General features: G+C 37.7%; 1 protein-coding gene across 1 annotated transcript in view; it reads left to right on the plus strand.

Annotated features, from left to right (window-relative positions):
* The window catches only part of LOC134472296 (cyclin-Y-like protein 1), a 33,950-nt gene extending 13,160 nt beyond the window's left edge, over window positions 1-20,790 (plus strand). The window contains exons 4-7 of the mRNA XM_063233621.1: window positions 10,748-10,867; window positions 17,883-18,049; window positions 19,133-19,295; window positions 20,680-20,790. Coding sequence (XP_063089691.1) covers window positions 10,748-10,867; window positions 17,883-18,049; window positions 19,133-19,295; window positions 20,680-20,790 — 561 coding nt within the window. The remainder of the gene's footprint in view (window positions 1-10,747; window positions 10,868-17,882; window positions 18,050-19,132; window positions 19,296-20,679) is intronic.
* Window positions 20,791-21,131: the final 341 nt, after the last annotated feature.

Genomic DNA, 21,131 nt, shown 5'->3' on the forward strand with positions numbered 1-21,131 from the left:
CTGCCTGCTTTCCAGAAACTGTTCATCATACAGTGTTTCCTCCACTAATGTCTAGGTCTCAGCCATGATGTACTTGATATCTCTAAGGTTTAATGTCTATAGAATATAATATCTGCATAGTACCTGCAGAGATGGAGGACAGGTGTACAATGGCTCTACATTCATTTCCTATGGTTTTTCATGGCCTCTGCTTCACATTTTATGCCAAAGTGCTCTGTGCCTCTGAGTGTCCTAATATTTTGCCATGTGAGTTAACAGTATTTACCTTACAGTTTTCACACATCAAAAACTATGTCCTTTTGGGCTCCAGGTCTCATGTGTAACATTTATTTTATCCTTTAATTCAAATAATATTTCAGGAGCAAGTTGAACTAGCTGCATGTTCAATCAATCCACCATTTTAAACTTAATTAAAACTTGCAGTTCAAGTGTAAGTGTGTCTTAGTTACCTATTTATTGCTGGGACAAAATACTCAACACCCACAAGTTAAACGAGGTAAGGTGTCTTTTAGCTCACATTTTGTAGAAGTTTGAGTCCACAGTCATCTGGCTCCAAAGCAAGAAGTCATGGCAGAGGAACCTGAGAGCGGACATACACTGCATGGAATGGCAGGTAAGAAGCAGCAAGACTTCTTCCTCCTTTCAGTTTTTATTTCATTCAGGCATAAGCCTCTCGGTTTGTGGCACCTCTCGGGTGCCACAAACCCAGGTGCATCTTCTCTCTCCACTAAGCCCAGCATTCACACCCAGAACTATGCTAATTATCCACACAGAACTGTGCTAAACCGTTCAGTGAACTAATTCAATATCACACACCCATGATTCAGTGACCTCCTCAGAAGTCTCTAGACGATAAGCACTAGAGGGTTTGAAGAAACGTCTAGTGTAAGCAATAACCAAATGTATTTAAATTAAATACATATAATGCTATTAATTTGGACCCTTAAAAGTATGTATCTCCAATAGATTAAGGATTCCTTTAACTTGTAGATGTCAGGTGATTTCTCCCAGTGAAGAGAAAGTAACTAACACAGAGTTTGGTGCTGGTGGTGGGGTTATTGCTGTGCTGCTGCTACCTGACCATATGGTTCAGAAGCCTTTATAAGTGGCATGTAAGATCATTTGGAAAGGTCTAGAGACACTAGCTGTGTATTTTTTTATTAAAAGTGAAAAAAAACCAGTTTCAAAACTCGCTAGTGGGAGAGTAATAGGAAATGTAAAATGTATGTTTGTGTGTGTGTGTGTTACATTTGCAGAAAATTAGTTTGCATTTTGCTCATATTCAAAGGCTTTGTCAAAGGCTGAAATTAAATTAACCTGGTTGAAGAAATTTCATGGCAGTTCAATGTTAAGGTAGTGGCATGGTTACTGTTGAGGGCTTTCATCCAGATCTATGTTGAGAGCAAATGGCCCAAAAGAATATTTAAAATGTTTTGAGTTTGTCCAGAAAGAAAGCGCCAGTAAAGCCATGTCTTGCAAACATGGAAAGACAATTTGCTTGCTGAAAGATTACCACTAAAAAGCCAAACATTGTGGAGGAGTATAATAGAAAAGATGGTCTGAAGGTTTCACAAGAACCAGCAACACTCCACTGCCAATGCAAATGCCCTCTAGAAAGATTCTAAGGTCACAGGGATTCCAACCCACAGTTCCTTGATCAGTGACTATTTCCACTCTGTGTCTTCCATTATCACTGTAATGGTAGTGTCACAACATTCTGCTTTAGTGTTCATTTGCCAAAACTGTCACTGATTGTCAGTGTGGTGACAGATCCCCTCATTATCTCATTGCTCAGCGGTGAGATTATTTTGAGAGGATAATTCAGTGTCTGGATATCTAAGACTTTTAGGGTTACTTGGACAACTGTGTAAGATTGTTTGCATGTCTTCTGTCTTTCTGGTTGCACACTGTTACGTGGTTCTGGCTGACTTGTGCACACAAAATACACACAGACACACACATGTGCCATGACATCTCATCTGGATAGGCTTTTTATAAAACTAAAAATAGATGAAAGTTCTTGAAATACTTACGAGGAAGGTTGGTGGAGCATGTGGATGTAGCTCTAATGGTTGAGATTTGTCAGGGGAAACCTACATAATTCAACATATTAATATATTTTAGTGTGGCAGCACAGGAAGAAAATTGGGACAGTCTGAGCTGGACAAAGTGAACTAAAGAGGAAGAAAAATGATGCATGAATATACTTTGTAAATGTCACATTAATTTATAAAATATGATTTATTTTTATTATTGCACACAGACTTCCACATTTTTAGTTTTTGACAAAAGAGGTATCACTTTGGTCTTTTTTTCTCAGATGTTCAGCAGGCTCTGTAATTACCAAAACGATCAGCTTTGGTAGTATAAGTATTTTTGTCTTCCTAACTTTGTTGTTAAGTGTGAATTCATGAATCTGTTTGAAACTTTATGGTAATGGACTACTCCTACTCATTTACAGCAAAGAATAATTGCTTTCCATTTCATGAGTGAAGTTGTTTTCAAGGTTAAGTGATTGACATTACTGCATATTAGATAAGTGTATGTCAAAAAATAATCTCTGTTACAGGATATATTGTGTGTACTGTAGGTATACATAAGCCAGAATGATAGACATTTAGTGTGGTAACATTTTTTTCTTTTAAATTTTATGATTAAGCATCACTTAGAAATGTTAGTGAATTTTTTTGCTATTCTAGTTATCTTTAAAAATGGGAAAATGGGGCATGGACAGTTTCATTCTTAAATTCTTGACCCGAATTCAGCTGTTGACCAATTGTAATCACCCAGATGTGCTGTGTGTTGTTGGTATCACCAGACAGGTTGTCTAACCATCTCAGAATGGTCATATAGGTATACAAAATGGGTCATGCTTTAAGGTCTTTCCCATGCTGAGGAAAAAATTAAATATGCTCAATCTCTTACACTGTCACTGGAACACTTTCCGAGAAATGTTTTATGATGCAGCTGTTGGCAGATGTATTCCAGAATGTAGATGGGATCAAATCTGTAGGACATGAACACCGAAAAATGCTTCTCAGGCAGCGAACAGCATGAATGAGGCAGAAATGTGTCCTGATAAGTGTCAGATAGCTTTAGAGAATTACATGTAATCTTGAGTGTCTGAGGCTTTCCACAAAGTGATGTAATGGAAATCCACCCAGAAAATAACTGTATGTTCAATTGTCAAAGTTGTTCTTGTCCTGTATTTTAGATGTGAGGGAATCTACAAATAGTACTTGTATATCTTTGGTAAGGGTACAGGCTCAGGTGACCTTTGGCCCTGGCTTGTTAGTGACTGAGCATCCCTGGCACAGTGCTTTGACTGTGAAATATTTGTCTCATCACATTAACACACTTAGTGTCAGTTAATCAATTAAGTGTTAAGCTTTTGCTTGTTGTACTATACTGTTAATACTGTGTCAATATTATGCAAGGCATTACATTTTATTTTAGTTACTAACAGTAGAAATAGAAAATCTTAGCTGTTTTTCTTGCTAAAAGTCCAAAATCTTATTTTACACTTTTCATAATATTTATAAAATGATGTATACTAAATGCTTGTCAGATTTGAAAATAGGCAGCATAATAAGGGCTATATTTTACAACCTACTCCTCCAACACCCCTGAAAATAAACAGCCTCCCGCAGTAACTTTTTGCAGACCCATATGCATGACACTGCTCTCAGACATTTCATGCAGTTTAAGAAATACCTTCATGGTTTGTCACTTGACATTTTAATCAAGGAAACAGCCCCAACATTTGGGAGTCTAACTTACTGTGACAATTTCTTCTACTGTCAGCTTACGAGGAAGTACAGCTCCTGCTCCTCAATATGGATGGATGAGAGCACACTCAGCAAGCCTAATCATAGAAACATAGTACAATGGTGAGTACAGGGATGCTGCAGAGGCCTGAGTGACAGGTCCCCTACTGCTAAAACATTCCAGCCATGTTGGGTAAATTCATCCATATGATTATTCTCTTCCTTGCCCACTTTCAAATATTGGAGCAAAACATCTATATTGATTTTAAAGGCCTAACTGTGAATTTCCCAGTTTTATTTTAATCTACTCGTGGTAGAAGGGAACACGAGTTAGCAACTAAAGAATCCCATGAAAAGTGTGCCTCTTTAGAGTATACATGTATGATGCAAGACACTGTTAAATGTAAAGAGAACAGGTGCTTTCTATTTGGATATTTCTAGAAAAGATAGTTCTCTATGAGTTACAGTTTTTAACAATTTAGAAATGACCCTTGGAAAAAAGAATCGCTTTTCCTCTGTTGACACCCCAGTTACCAGCATTTGAATGTTTGCCATAGTACATGTGCAGTGTCACCTCATGTGCTGTGTGAGCACCACTGCACTGGGGTGAGCGGCTCACCTGGATTATAAACTCAATACCATAACAAATTAAAGATACAAAGTTTTGAAAGCATGTTTCAATGGAAAGGGAGAAAATAGCCACCCTGACAAGAGTTAGGGCAGGGAGTCCCCAAAAGATGGAAGATCCATAGGCCTTTGTTCCTGGATACCTTTATTTTGTACCAAGGACCCTATGCGCTGCCTAGATCTTACCATAGCCCTCTTGGTTCCGAGGGATTTATTTGTATTGGACCAGGTCCACTTGCCTATGTCATTGCTTTGGAGGGCTTTCTGTAACTTCTATTTGTCCTTGAGAGGGCCTTTTCTCCAAGGTGGACAGCTGGTTGACTAAGAGGTGCCTCATTATCGTTACATTTGAGTTAGTAACGATATGTGTGTGTGTCTATTGTAGTGATATAGTGCTCCTAGAGTGGACAATATGCTGACCCTAGAGTGAACACATATGTGCATGTGTGTGTGTGCTAGTGCATAGGTGTGAACACACACAAGTTTTCCCCCAGAGTTAGTCACTCCTCCTTCCCAGTCTGCTTCCCTGAATTCTATTGGAAGTACAAAAGGAAGGTTACCTTGGTTCTGTGCACAAGACTTTCTTTGTACTCTGCTTGTCAGCTCTTTCTCTGATTTCGGGCGCAAGCCCCTAAGCCATTTGGTGCCTTTTTGTTTTGTTTTTTCACTACCCTTTTCCCTCACATTATTGCCAAGGGAAATTTTTCCAGGAGAGTTTTAACTCCTTCTATTTAGGATTAGCCACAAAACCTAAGGAGTCCCCTATTTTATTCTTTCCCTACCTACAGTACCCTTTCCCATACCTATGGGGTCATAATCATAGATGCAGGAGGAAAACACCCTGATAGGAATCTTTCAAGCTTATTAAAATACCAGCATCAAAATTCACGTTCAAAATTTCTATTCTGAATTGAGGTGGTTTATAGAACATTGCTAATGTCCCTTTGGTTTTCAGGTTTCATTTTTAGAGTGCATTGGCCCATTAGGCATCTCTAAAGGCTTTGAGATGTTTATCATAGGGTAATAGTGCATTCTTCTTTCTTTTTTTCTTTTTGTACTGGGAATCGAACTCAGGATGTTGTGCTTGCCAGGCAGTCATTGTGCCACTTAGCTCTACCCCAATTGTTCTTAATAAAATGTATAAACTTTGTTAGAATCACTTATGTAACTTTATCAAAATATATGCCTGGAAACACATGCATTTTCCCCACTTTCATCTTCCCTTTGATTCGTGGGTAATCACAGCACTTTAGGAAATCAAGGATGAAGTTTACCTGTCGTAATGTACATAATGCATGCCCAATGATTGTGACATTGAACTGTTAAGTCATTCACAAACATGGTTGCATAGTGGAATCACCTGGGGGAACTTGTCAAACACTCTTTGTACCAAATTCTTCCCTGTGCCACTAAATCATAATGTCTCAAGTTGGAATTAAGGATCATTGTAAAGCTCCTTGGGGGATTCCAGTGTGCAGGAAAGTTTGGGAACTACTGATCCAGAGAATACTATATAGGAAAAGAATTGCTTCTGACTATTTGGTGGGATTTTGGACAAGCTTTAGTTCCCTTATCTGTAACAGTTGGTTGTTAGATGAAATTTCAAATAAGTTTTGGTGAACCTTTTCAATGTTTGATGGTCAGTCTGTGATTAAACTCAATTTGGAGATAACCTGTTTGAAATACTATAAAAATGTGCATCCCTGATGCATATGATGTGAGACTTTAAATTTTAAACACATTCTGGACTTCTTTTAAAATTCAGTTTGTCTTCCCTTGATGATGTTAAGCTTCCTTTTAAACAATGAGAGCAAATCAAAGCATATAACTCACTCAAGGGAATCCCTTTGTACCCTAATAAACAGTACCTATGCTTAATTTAGCGATACAGCAACATATTATCTGAAGGGTTGTGTCGGCATATTAATACTTTATTTAAACTAATTTGGAAATATTTCCCATGAATATTGTACTGTACAGATGTAGGCTGCATTACTATCACTGATTTTTTAGCACAAAAGAAGTATTATCACTTTGGTGGCCACTTGTATTTACTACAAAATTTTTTCTTGCCCTGGAGGAATGATTTTCATTTTGCTATACAGCACTTTTATAATTTACTTTCAGAGAAATAATGAAAATTATGGGCAGGTGAATAATGAATAAGTCAAGTAAAATAAATGCACGGGCTTCAAAGTTTTAAAAAAATATTATGTGGTTTAGTTTTAAGTATATGGGCAGATATGTAGAATTTGTCCAGGGAAAGAGGTTATATGGGTAGAAACACAAATGACAGAGAAAAACATAATAATGGACATTTAAAAGAAGATGTCCTGATGTCACATTGCATAATATTTGACATCTGTCTACTATAAGCAAGTTGAATGAAACAGGGGCAAGTGCCCATATGATACTGTTCTGAAACTGGAAGACAAGTCTATGGGAAGTTTGCCCTTGCAAATTTGTCTTCAATTTCACCAATAAACTTGGTTATTACATATATTTTTTTCCTTCCCACAGTATGACGTTGGCAGTATATTACCACATAAAATACAGGTGAGCTCTTAAAAACCTGCCTTATACTTCAACTTAATTTACAGAATACCTATATATTGTCAGGCCCTGGCTGCAAACATCAGAGGTTGTACTGTGCTTTTAGTAATAGATGGAAGCAAGTCATTTCAGGTTTCTTGTTATTGTAATTAGGTCTGTTGAAAAATATTCTCTTAAAGATCACAAAGGATATTTGCTTCCATAGATTATTTTGATGTGTTCTGTTTAGAAACTAAAACAGAGTTAAATGCATATGTGTTTGTGTGTGCCTGTGTGTGCGCAGGCAGGAGGTGTTAACAGCATTTCTTGATCGTGGATCTACTGACATTTTAAGCCAGGTACTGTTTGTTGTGGGGGCTGTCCTATGCAGTGCAGGATGTGTTACAGGACTGCTGTCCTCTGCCTAGTAGATGCCAGTCGCTTTCTCCCTCATCTTGTCTACTGTTGGACAAGATCACTCCCATTAAAAACCACATTGTTAACACACATAACAAAAATAACTATCTTTTATAACTCTTTGACATTTCTGTTCCCTTTCTACATTGGGCGAAAAATGTATCTCTATTTACACTGATGTACAAGTCCTCATGTGACTGAATAGAACACAATTAAATTCACCTTTTTCTTGATTCATTGACAGTTCTTTTGTAAGAAACAATCAGAAGAATAACCAATCACATAGTTGTATATCTTTGGACATAAATATGTTTTTAAAATAGAGATCATTATGGATAGTCTTTTACTTTACCTCAAACACTGCAACCATTAGTTTCTTAAGTTAGGTATAATGGAATTTTACATGGTGTCTCTGAAATTGCTACAAAATAACACTTAATGGTGTGTCTTTCACAGTGAGCAATTCTTTTATCAGTACATGATTAATAATAAACTTCAGTGAGCTTTGAAATTACCAGTTCAGATTTTTTACAACATCCAGAACACTTTTGTTATTATCATCACCAGTGTAAGCAAAAAGTCTTGGAGATACTGAGAGTCTGTCATAGGAAGATTTGAAGGTATACATCTCCCATAAATCTCAAAGTTTTAGATTCACTGCTTGAATTTGACATTGGCAACAACTATTTCTTCACATATCTTGTTTCATGTAAAAGTAAAGTTCTATGATAAAAAGACTGTCAAACTCACAACTAAATCAGAAGTGAATTTCTGAGAACATACTTCAGTATGCAGAAATGCTTTATGTGAACTTTTCATTTATTCATAATACCAAAAAGATGATCCAAGATTTACCAACATTATTCTTTGCTGTTTCATCATGGGCAATTATAAAAAGTTTTTAAACAAAACTGCAAGGGACAATGAAAAATACAATGACCTCTGATGTAACGTGGTGCCATAGGCTTGGTTCACATTAAGAAATTGCAAGTTTTGCTTTTGCCTTTATACGAGCATAACAAGTGACCAACAGTCAAAAAATCAGTAATTTCTTCATGATTGTAAGAGCAGTCTGAGCTCTTGAGCCTCCTGAAAATGAGACTGAGGAATCTCCAGAGGTCCAGAGACCACAGCAAACCACTGATTTATAGGAACACAGTATAGTACTTTAATGAAAATACTGGTCTCCTATACAAAAGCTGCTACATTTTTAACACAACAGAAACACAAATGCATGATGAAAATATAGAGGACTGAAGAAAAGAAAACTTTAGAGATCTAAATCTCATTCGCATTTACTACACTTCTAGGTTTGAATACCTAGCACTGCTGGTTTACTAGCATTGCCTGTAAGGAAGTGTCATTACTTATATGCAACTTAGCCTGGTTATCTTAGAAAAGTCTTCACAGTACTTGATGCACTAAACAAAGAGATGTCTTAAGGTCAAAATTAAGGAGAAGAATTTGTAAAGCTGTTAGATATGTTGAAGGTTAGGCCTCCTCCTCCAGGGTCCCCTACCCTTACCAGGTACTTAACTAAGATATAAATGATTTAGATGAACTTTTCTTTGCAGAGATGCAAATAGATCCCTGGATATTTTTGATGAGAGACTGCATCCACTCACAGTAAGTGTCAGTATTACAAGATCATCATTTTTTACCTAATCATTTCTTTGATGCTTTTTCTTTTGATATTAAGTGCAGAAATAAATCACACACTTCTATTTGAATTTAAATCATGTGCTTTTCAACCTCATGTTGAAAAGAACTGTTCTTTAGGGTTACAATACGGGCAAAAGTGGCTTAAAGCTCTATTACTGAACTAAAGTGAATAAATGTACTAATCCAACATCAGAAAATGTAGGTTTTCAAAAACAGTTTTCAGTACAATCTGATATACACATTAATGAATAGGTGAAATCTCTGAGGAAAGAGTTAGTTAAAACTATATTTAAAAACAGTGGGATATATTATAGTAACATTTTTGTTTTCCTATTAACCTCTCTTGAGCACCTGTATTGCTCTCCCATTCTGGTCTGACTTATTTTACTCTATTCAGTTTTGCTTGATAGTATCAAGTTTGAGGGTATATGCCACCACTTTGAAGACAATAAGATTTACTATGATGGCCATTATGGATTCACTATTAACTACTTTTGAAGTCCTGTAAGGTCTCCAGTGTAGGTTTTATTGGTCTTGTTCTGTACTGTTTTGCTCAATTTTATTATACCTGATGATATACACAACTCTTTATAAGATACCAAGAGGCATAATGGTAACCATTGTTGATCACCTGGTATTCTGTTTTTGCATCACGTACTAAGTCCATCCTTCTGTTCTAACTAACTCTGTTTTATTTTGTCACATTTGTTCTTTTTTTTTTTTTTTGCTTCAAAAAATAGTTGTAAGATCTGTGGGAGTAATAAATCTCAAAAAGTGTAATTGTTGCAAAAAAAGACAGGAAAAGAAAGTGATCTAAAGGATATAACTGCATGTATATTTAAGTGTGCAGGATAGAAAACCTTATTACTGAGTTTTTGTTGGACCATTGAAGAGAACTATCTGCAATCTCACTGTATGAATTTCCACTTTGTATCCTTTACTTTTGTAACTTGGACAATTGTTTCTAAGAAGAAAATATGTAATCTATTAACTAGTGATTTCTTACTGCATATATTTGTCCAGAAATTCTGTATTACTTGTACCCTTTACTGCTTTGATTTGTTTTGTTTTGTTTTCTCTTTTAATAAAATAATAATAAGAATTTTCAATAGAATCTGATATACACATTACTGGATAGGTGATATATCTGAGGAAAGAGTTAGGTTTGAATGATGTAAAATTTAAAGTCAGTTTCTCAGGCATATTATCACTTTTCACTGCTCAGCTGTCATCTGGCTGCTGACTTGCAGAAGAGGGTGTGGCTGCAGGACAATAATTATATATTTTAGACTTCAGGCCCTGTACAAAGTAATACAACATAGAATTTAGAAGACTTTAAGGCTATAAATGAACCTTAGAATGCTGTTAATCACAGTAGAAAGAAATATTGATTTTTCTGACCTTGCACACTTCTCTTCTTCTTACTAATGGAGTACATTTTGAGAGATGTATTGATAAGTGATCCAATCTTGTGCAAACATCAGAGTGTGCTTACACAACAAAGATGACTCTGGTGCACCATGTGGTCATTATGGGGCTGCTGTTGAATATGTGATCCTCACTGACCAAAGCATCACTGGGCAAAGTAAAAGATCCCAGTGTCTCTAGGAGAAGATGAAATGACATACAAGCCAGGGGAAATTATTTTAAGGAACATGTGAACATAAGGTGAAGGTTGCTGTCTTAAGAATATTTAAACCTTTCTTCAGTTCATACTTGCATTGCATCATTTCTCCTTTCAGGAAGAGAAGCTTCCAGAGGACTACTTTCAGCATGACCCTGAACATGAATGTATTTACAGATTTGTTGCTATTATTTTTAATGCCATATGGATACCAACTGAATGCGCAATAATGACTTTGGTAAGTTGTTTCTTCTTCATGAAACATGCTTAGCAAATGGTCTTGTACACAAAAAAGTTCACTTTGCTCAAGTTAGATTCCTTAAATTATCATGAGAACTTTACTGAGACCAGCCTTTGTTACATTTCTTTCATTGCTGAGACAAAATAAAGGGCACCCAAAGTACAAAGGGGAAAAGTTCATTTAGCTCACAATTTGTAGTGATTTAGTCCATAATGTACTGGCTCCAAAGTTCAGTGGAACATAGCATAAGAGCAATAGCCCATGTCAGTGGAAGAAAGCAAAAGTAATAAGAGAAATAGGGAGAGTCAAGCTTCTTTCTGTTCCTTACACTTTATAGCGCCTAGTGGAATTAGGGCAGTGCCAATCCAACCAATAATCTGACCCAGCAATCACACACCCTTAATCCCAGCATTGCATAATCTAGATTTGCCCTTCTCTAAAAGGGTCCTCTGAGTGCCCATGGCTTTGGGTGGACATCTAGACACAAACCATAAAAAAGCCTATGAAAAGAAAGTAAATGTACTTGGGTTCCCTAGGCATTATCATTTAAAATGGTGTCTTTAATTTTCTCATCACAAAACAATTGCAATTAAAGGAAGCTGAAGAGTTTTCCCCACACACATCAGTACACACAGAGTTGACACGTGAACACATACACATGCTGTGGGGTGGGAAGGAGAGCATTAACAGGACCATAGGAGACACAGACACTGATTTGAGGCTGATCAAAACAGGACCCAGGCTGTGTTTCAGGCAATTCACTGCCTTCAGTTCTCTAGTCTTTGGGGTATGGGTATCAACCCATCCCAGTTGACAGCTTCTGTCTATTCATGAAGTTGCCCAGGATGACAGTACCAGTAGTTCTTTAAAAAGCATTGTTATCATGATACACTGTAGCTGTGTCCTCATATTTGTGTTATCCACACAGAAGTTGGAAGGTGGGATTTTATCATCTTCAATAGTGGTGAAATGGTTGAGATTGTTCTAGTCCTTCCTCTACCAAATGCATAGTGGAAAGTCATATACATAGCCTGAAGACAAAAATCACTCAAGACAGCAGCTGCTCTGATGGCATTTAGTCATGCCCTGTGTTGAAACAGAAACCCGTCAGGAACATTTCCATTTGTAGAGATAGATAGCACAGCAAGCAGAGCTGGGTTGGAGGTGGAAGTGTCCATGTAAACAAGGTAAGCTTGATGCTCCTTGAAATAACTGGGGCATATCTTCATATCTTTTGGATGTATGGGTACAGGCACAGAAATGTGACTAAGAAGTAAAGAAATGTGGCTGTTCAAATATACAGAATGAATTCATTGAAATGTGGGCAGGAGTCCTTAGCAGTTAAAGGAAAAGTTTCCAAAGGAGTAGCCAGAGCAATGGGAGAAAGGGGAAAAGAAAACTCAAGGCGAGAGATGGTGTGGTCAGAGTGATAAATTAGGCCAAGAAATTGCACTGACACTCACTGATACTCACTGATACTTATGCTGGGGAAGAACAAAGAGACAGAGCAAAATTCTTGCTGTTTGTGAGCTCATGATCTAGTAAAAAAGTCATGGGATATTTTTCAGGTATGTGAATATCTCACCTTGCAGTAAATGTCAAGAAGACAGAGCATTGTAAGAGGCTGAAGCTTTCAGAGGTTTCAGTTTTAGGCAGAGTGGCCAGGAAGAGCTTGCTTCAGAGTGGTGACACTTGAAGTACAATCTGACTGGAGCAGGGAAGGCAAGGTGCTCCTGCATTACATTCAAGAGGGTAAGATGCAGGCCCCCAGTTCAGGAACATGTTTCATATGCTCAAGCAAGAACAGGGTGACTAGCATGCTGTGGGTAAGGATCACCCTCTCAGGGTCACACATCATTTGCAAAGCATGGGAGTTTGATTGGTATCATTTGGCAGATATTGATCTACCCATGAATTGCCCCTTACATGTCAGGGCTTTCCAGACTGTCTTGGGGAAAGTAAACTGCAGGTGGGGTTTGGGTTAGAGTCAGAGAAGGAGGGTTAGGAAGCAACATGGTGATGCAGATGACCACAGACAAATGCAAGCTCAGGACAGAAAGCTTTCATGTTACCAATGGAAGTAGAGATAACAGAAAGTATGCATAGATTGGTGTGGAATATGTCAAAGTATAAATTTTATTCATAGTACTAGACAAGGAGCAATGCTGCTTACATATTAGGGAGGGTTGGAGAGTGGAGTGTTAGGATGCATAACTGGTGTGTAAGTTTGCATGCCACAATCGGATTGGCAAGACTGTTCCAGAAGAGTGCAGTGATAGGGGACTTCCGGGAGAACATGGCGGACAGATAACAGCAACTACCGGAGGCTCTATGAAAGACTCGGCTCAGAAGCCAAGAATGGTGCGGACTAAGGAGACATAAGCAGGTGGAGATATGCTCTGCTGACTCAGGAACCAACTGGGCTGAGAGAAACCAACTTGGAATGCAGTCCTGGTGCTAAAACATGAAGAGAAAAGCCTTGGTGTGGAGGCTGGACCCCACGCCATTGTAAGCCGCGATTTGGGTTTCCCGCCGCGCAGCAGCTGGCTGCCTCTACAGTGGCTCGGCAAGGAGAGAGACGTGCAGAAGCTCTGAGAACGGCAATCTGCGAATGGCAGGGAGGCGTGCACTGACTTGTGGTGAGGTGAGTGAGAGAAACTGACACTCTACCACAGTTTGACTCCAGCAAAGGACTTTCTGGGCCTGAGAAGTCCTGCGGGAGCAGGGCGCTGTGGCGACTCCAGCCACACATCCCCCTCTCGGGCGGGATTGGTGAAAAGTGCCTGGCCTGCGTGATGCTGCCGGCGGACCTGGTAGGCTGTCCCAACCCAGATCCCAGAGCCTGACGGTGGCCGGGAGGGGAGATGCATAGGCTGCCTGGTCCGTAACTCCCTGGTGCGCAGCGGTGAGCGGGAACACCTAACTGGCGCAATTCGATCAGGCTGTGGCTGACTGGGAGAGAAGCTGGGCCTCTTATATAAGCTTGCATATATAAGGAACCGAGAAGAAGTGGCAGCATGGGAAAAGGCAGCAACAAGAAAGGCTCCTCGGCCCCCAATTCTGAGAAACAGGCAATAGCAGACACCGCACCAATATACATAAGGCACCATATAGAGAGCCTCATAGACCAATTCAGGAATGAAGTTATCAACGACCTGAAGCTAGAAGTAGGCAGAATAGTTAGAGAAATGCTAAGTACCACCCAAGAAAAAACAGGTGGTGGAATGGAAGAACAGAAAAAAAGGGGAGAATTGTTTGATGGAGAAAACAGAGAAAGCATAGAATACATGAAGCAGGTTCAAAGGCACTACCAAGATACTAAGAAGTCTATAGAAGACTGGCATAACAGCTTGAAAGAAACTAAGGACAGACTATCTGAACTGGAGGGCAGACTTGTAATATGGGAGAATGAAATGAAAAACTTCTTAAAAATAACAAAGAAACAAACAGCAATAATACAAAGACAAGAAGATGATAAGAGGATCCATAACTTAAGGATTAAGAACATAAAAGAAGAAGTAGGGACACAAACAAGTGAACTACAAAAGCTACTCACAGAAATAATCCAGGAGAATTTTCCTAATTTAGCAAAAGGTAAAGATACTCAGATGTATGAGGCATACAGGACCCCAGCTACCTACAACCCAAACAGAGCAACACCCAGGCATATAATAATAAAAATTCCAGAAATTCAATACAAGAACAGAATATTAAAAGCTGTAAGAGACAAGAAACAGACCACTTACAAGGGAACACCCATCAGAATTACAGCAGATTTCTCTGCACAAACCATTAAATCACGAAGAGCGTGGGGGGAAATAATTCAAGCTTTGAAAGATAATAATCTCCAGCCAAGATTGAGATATCCTGCACAACTGTCCCTGGAAATTGATGGAAAAACAAGGTGCTTCCAGGATAAAGAGGAACTGGGGGAATTTGCAACCACCAATTCAACTCTAAAGAGAGTATTGCAGGATATTCTAAAAAAAGAAAAATACAAAGAATCCAGAAATAATAGCAGAGAGGCCACAACGAATGGAGCAGAGAACAAAATGAAGAAGACAAACTGACAGCTACTGACAGAAAAAGAGCTCAACAGAAATGAGACAGAGAAGATTGGATGATAGGAACAGCTATTTTGGAGACAATGACATCTTAATAGGTAATACTGATTTAGTATCATCTTGTTTTGAAGTCTCATCTAGCTTTTGTCCTTCTGTCTCCAATGGTTTAAATAGGCTGGATCTTATTGGATTTTATTATGTACGATAGTATAAGCAAAAAGCTTTTAAAGACAAGGAGATTATACAGAAACCATTGTTCATTTTCTGTTAGTCGATTCTAAATACTCTGTAATGCTGTCATTCTCTTGAATGGTTTTACATTGTTTTGATATACTTAATGCTACAGTATACGAAGTTGTACTCAAGGATTTCAAGGAAAGAGACAATATGGTAACTACTTTTAGGTTAGGATTATCTGGTGGTGAAACACTATTCTGCTTAAATGGTTATGTTTTGATCTGCGCTGTTTCGTTGTTATGCCCTCTTTTATCTCAATCTCCACTCCATTATTTACTTTTTTATCTTTATCCTTTTAATTAAAGGAAAAAATAGCAGGATATATTATAGTAACCCACTTTGACTTTTCATTACCTTGATTTAAAGCCCTGTATTACTCTCACCATCTTGTTTTTGACTGATGTTCCCCTATTCTGTTTTGCTGGATAGTATCAGGTTCGAAAGTTTAGGCATCAGCTGTAAAGATAATGAGATTCATTATGACGCCCATTCTTGTTGACTTTTATCTACTTTTGAAGACCTACAATGTCTCCAATGTTTTGGTTTTGTCGGTTTTATTCTTTACTGTTTTGTTCAATTGTATTATAACTAACGATATAGGCAATTCTATTAGAGATAGTGCGAGGCATTATGGTAACCATTGTTGATCACCTTGTATTATGTATTTACATTATCTATTATGTCCACCCTTTTGACTTGACCGATTCTGTTCTGTTATGTCACATTTGGTTTTACTCTCTTCCAAAAAAGTAATAAGAACCGTGGGAGCAATGAAACCCAAAATGTGTAATAGTCATGGTACAAAAGAGAGGAAAAGAAAGTGCTCCAAACTATATAACTGCATGTATATTTAAGTGTATAAGATAGAAAATGATATCACAGAGTTTTATTGGATCAATGAACGGAACTGTTTGCAGTATCATTGATGGAATGTCCACTTTACAAGCTTTAATTTTGTGACTTGAACAATTATTTCTAAGATGACAATATGTAATCCATTAACTAGTGATTTCCTACTGTTCATTTTTTTTTCTGTAAATCTGTATAACTTGTACCCTTTCCCTGCTTTTTTTTTCTTTTCCCCTTAAATAAAATTTAAAAAAAAAAGAGTGCAGTGATACAGGGAAAAATGGTTAAAGGAAAAAAGGGGAAACGAGGGATATGCATAGGCATAATACAGTGAGCCAGGTGATAGGTAGCAGTTCTGGAGTTTCAGCAAGGGAGATGAGAGCAATGTAAACCACCCGTTGGGGGGGGGCATTTGACCTGTAAAGTCTTGGTAATTAATGTCCAGCAGAAGTGGGATGGGGCAATACTGATGGAAAAGTTTGCCTTGTTTGAAAGTAAAGAACAGTGGTCCACTCACATAACAGGCAAGTGGTACAAATGAATACTAACCCAAAACAAAGCCATGGAAAAGATGAACAGGGGTTGAGGATGACCAGCATTCTTTCATTATCTCACATCATTTATATACAGAAGAACTGCATCCTGGAACACAGTATCATATTTAGAATAGCTAAGGGAGCAGGTATTGGAGAATGAATACAGTCAAGGTTTAAGAATATTGCCTAATATGGACTGCTAGACAACAGCTTACAGATTGTAACTATATTCTTAAAAGTGAGCCTTTTTCCTTTTAGTCATGATAGAAAGAGTTAAAATAGCATATCCAGTCCATGAGCTCTGCTTCTAAAATTTCACCATTTGGGGAAATTTTATGGCCTTCTTTTTCCTTGTCCTTAATCCTTGAATTTTTTTTAGTGTAATACCCTAGAAATGATTTCAAGTATACAAGGATGTGCATAGGTACATGTGCAAATCTTAAACTTTCTATCTAGGAGATTTGAGCATCAGGAAACTTTTGTATTGATCAGATTTAAGGAACAGTAAGCAGCTTCCTCTGTAATCCTTACTCAGCAATTTGCTCACCTAGTTCTTTGTAGAACAGATGTTAGATATATGTAAACAGTGCCTGAGGTCATGTCATGAACTTCCTAGAACTTTAGGGGTCTCAGCGTTACAGGCTGGCAGCTGTTCTTCTCATCATAAAGCCAAAGCATTGAATAAGTTGCTAATTATGTAGGAAGGAAAATGGATATTCATGAATAGTGGAAATATGAAAAAGGGCTCTAAGAAGGACCATCTTGTTTTACTTGTGGCTTCATTATAAAGGTACTGCATTTCAGAAAAACTTCATAGCTGTAAATCTTGCACCTCTCATGCTGTTCTGTTCATCAGCCATGGGTAGGTGCTTTTGTCCATCAGTTATTGCCACAAAAGTCTTAATACTATGAAAAGATGAAATGTTCTCACTGTGAGTTAGGTATCACAGCTGACTACAACATGTCTAAATCCATTTTATATCTACCACCTGTATGTTATATTGCATGTTGGTGGCACTTGGTATTTACTGAACAAATTTACACCTGTGCCCTTCACGAATGTGGAGGTGATAGCAATACTACCTGCTGGATGACTTTTGTTGCAATGTCTAGGCATTCCAATCAAAAAGCTGTGTAGGAAATTTACATGGGCAGTAGACTTGTCTGATTTACAGCTGTGACCTGACATCTTGCTTTAGCTGAGCACAATCTCTCAGTCCCACTTCCCTTTCTCATCACAGAATAAACATCATGTACAACAGTTCTTAGCAAAGCACTTCAACAGAGCTAAAATGAAAAAGCGGTGCTCTACTCTACTCTTTGCAGGTTTACTTAGAAAGGTTGATGTCATATGCTAAGATTGACCTCTGTCCTACCAACTGGAAAAGGATTGTCTTGGGAGCCATTCTTCTTGCCTTCAAGGTTTGGCATGATAAGGCTGTGTGGAACATACACTTCTGCCAGATCCTCAAGAACCTTGCACTCCAAGACATGTGAGTTTAAAAGGTTTTGGTGACTTTTCTATCCATGTACCAGTTCACTTGTTCCCTTAAGGCATGCATTTTAAGAAATATTTTAAATATTACATTATATAGAAAATAAAAATGAGCTTAAAACTATTAAACCCTGTCAATCTACAGTATAGAGATTCATATTTTCCATCATTAATTTGTTTTAATGGATTATTATTGTAATGGTATGCTTCATAAGGTGTAATTTTTTCTGGAGGTTGCAGACAAGTATTTTATAGCCTTACCAGCAGTATAACATATTACTGTGTTTATCTTCATGGCTTTTTAACAGCTTTCAGCGCCATTCCCTTCTTTAGGGGCTACCATGTCTGACTTTTGAAATAAATGTTTGATCACTGTTATATCCTTGGGGCTATAGGTTTAGTCTGAGTCACAAGTAGTACCTTTGCTTTAGCTGGTCTTTACAACAGAATTTATTACAGACTCCTGTGCCTGCCTACCCCTTATTAGGAGTGTTGTATGTGGGTAGAAATCAGTCTGATGGGCTCTGATTTTTTGTGTATAGAAGGTGCAAAGGCAGCTGCATAGACACATAGCACAGGGCTGTTCCTAGTCATTTCTCTTTCCACTGCACTGAACTCATGCATGTGTGTGCATGTGCATGTGCATGTGTATGTGCTTGTGCACGTGTGAGTAATAAAACCCAAAGTGTGTAATTGTAATTGTAAAAAAGTGAGGGAAAGAAAGTGCTCTAAAGGATATAACTGAAAGTGTGTTTAGGAGTGTAAGATAAAGTTTTGTTGGATCACTGAACACAACTGTTTGCAGTCTCACTGTTTGAATGTCCACTTTGTATGCTTTAATTTTGAAACTTGAACAACTATTTCTAATATGACTTTATGTAATCTATTAACTAGTGATTTCTTACTGTTTCTTTTTTTCAAATTCTGTATTACTTGTACCCTTTTACTGTTCTGTTTTTCTTTAAATAAAAATTTTTAATAGAATTTACAGCAGTCCTTAGAAGCGCAAAATGACATTTTCGAAGATAGTCTACTGATCAAAATTGTCTGATGTTCATTTTTCTGTGTTCTTCCTCCACAGAAATCAACTGGAAAGGCATTACTTGTGTCTGCTTGAGTTTAATGTTAATGTGTCTGCGAGCACTTATGCCAAATACTACTTTGATCTTCGCTCTTTAGCAGATCACAGCAACATGTACTTTGTGTCTGCACCTCTCACCAAAGAAAGAGCACAGAAACTAGAAGTAAGGCTGTGCCTTCACTAAATAGGGTGTTCTGTGAGCCACTAATGCCAGCATCTGTGGCTATATCATATAAAGTAGTTAAGGAAAATGGCAGGTTTTGAAATTAACACTTTCAAGAGTTTACTAAACCTTTAGTGTGTGTCATATGTGTTAGTTCTTAATGGTTCAGATAGAGATCCACATTATTATTTAAAAGCAGTTCTAATTTCTTTGATCATAATTCAGAATATTTTAATCAGCATTATTCTGATCAAAATGGTTTTCCTTTTGAACCGCTACCTTTCTCCATAGCCACACATGATTAAGTACCTGGGCTTGTTTTCTTTACCATGTATACAAATACTGTTCACTTAATTACTTGTGCTTATTTTTTACTCAATTTTAAAATTCATATCAGAACTCAGCTGTCCTACTTCAAGACCAAGGATTCAGTAGATAGATTCTTAGTGGCTAACATGACAGCCAATATGTAAGATATGTGATGTGCATGTGGAAATTGGAAGTACATGAGTTTTAAAGGGAAGTGGCAGCTTACATAGGCAAAATAATGCACATGGTTTGTGACTTTTGGTGATCCTCCACCAAAACAATTGATACCTGAAAAAGATGCTTACATTCAAATGGTACTTTCTGTAGTGTGTCGGTGGCACAGCAAGTCCCCAAGTTACAAATATTTTATTTGCAGGTTTAAGCAGATTATGATGATTATTTCACTGGTGATTGCCTTTTCAGTGCTTTACATTGTATATTTGTGTCCAATGACTATGAGATTAATTTTGTTGGACTCACAAATAAATCTGACTCAGGAATGTTCTCCCAGAACAGAACTCATTCTTAAACTGAGGACTTATCCAATTTGGAATATGTATTTTGCTCCTACAACTCATGTTAATTTGAAGAAGCATCCTTTGGTGCTACAGAACTGTCCTGCTCTACATTAAATTCATACCACCTTCCAAGGAAATACCTTAGAGTTTGGAAACTAATAATGGTCAGATAGCATTGGAATAGCTCTGTCAGTATTTACTGATTGTTTTTGCACATATGTAGCTTTATCATTTTTAATATAGTTACACGATAAAAAATGCTGTTAGTAGCTTATCGTATCACCAAATTTTGTCGGCTTTGGAAACTCCATTTGTAAAGACTGTAACTGAACAAACTTCCCCTTACTTGGTAATTGAATCATCATTAAAGAATGTTAGTGAATTGGCAGGAAGTAGCAGCCTCTTAACCTGGAAGTGCAGGTCTCAAACACCCAAAGCATCAGTGACCATGAAGTAGCTAAAGTAAGTTTGTATGACTAAACTTCTGTGATTATTTTTCTTTAAGGTTTCTGTCTTTTAAAAATTTTACCTGTATTCCTTTTGATGAACTTTCCTAGGCGATGTCAAGATACTGTGAGGATGGAGGCTTGTACAGAGGTGAAATCAGAAAATCTTCCAGTGATGACAGCTTCACTGGAATTCGACTCTCTAAAGCCATCCTGTCCTAAAAGAGAGAGATGACATCTTAGACCCTCATTTACACAAGATGGACCACCTGTCTTGTAAAAAAAATCCAAAGTGAACATTTTGCCAAAAGGAAAGACCTTGAATTTCAGAAACTGTTGGACAGTTATAGTTGTATTATATGGGAAGAGACCTTGTGAAAGCAGCAACACACTTCCTTTCTTCATTCATGTGAGCAGAGTTAGTAGTAGTACAAAGCAGAAGCTCCTGGATGACACAACCATTCGCTTACTTCACAGGCCAGTGCCTGTGAACTCTGCAAGGTTTTTGGATTAAGAGTATACATTTAAGCTAGTTTAAAGTTGTAATAAATTTTTAAGGTAGA

This window comes from Cavia porcellus, unplaced genomic scaffold, assembly GCF_034190915.1.
Source record: "Cavia porcellus strain 051 isolate PalLab524CR breed Dunkin Hartley unplaced genomic scaffold, mCavPor4.1 scaffold_23, whole genome shotgun sequence".
NCBI classification, from domain to species: Eukaryota; Metazoa; Chordata; class Mammalia; order Rodentia; family Caviidae; genus Cavia; species Cavia porcellus.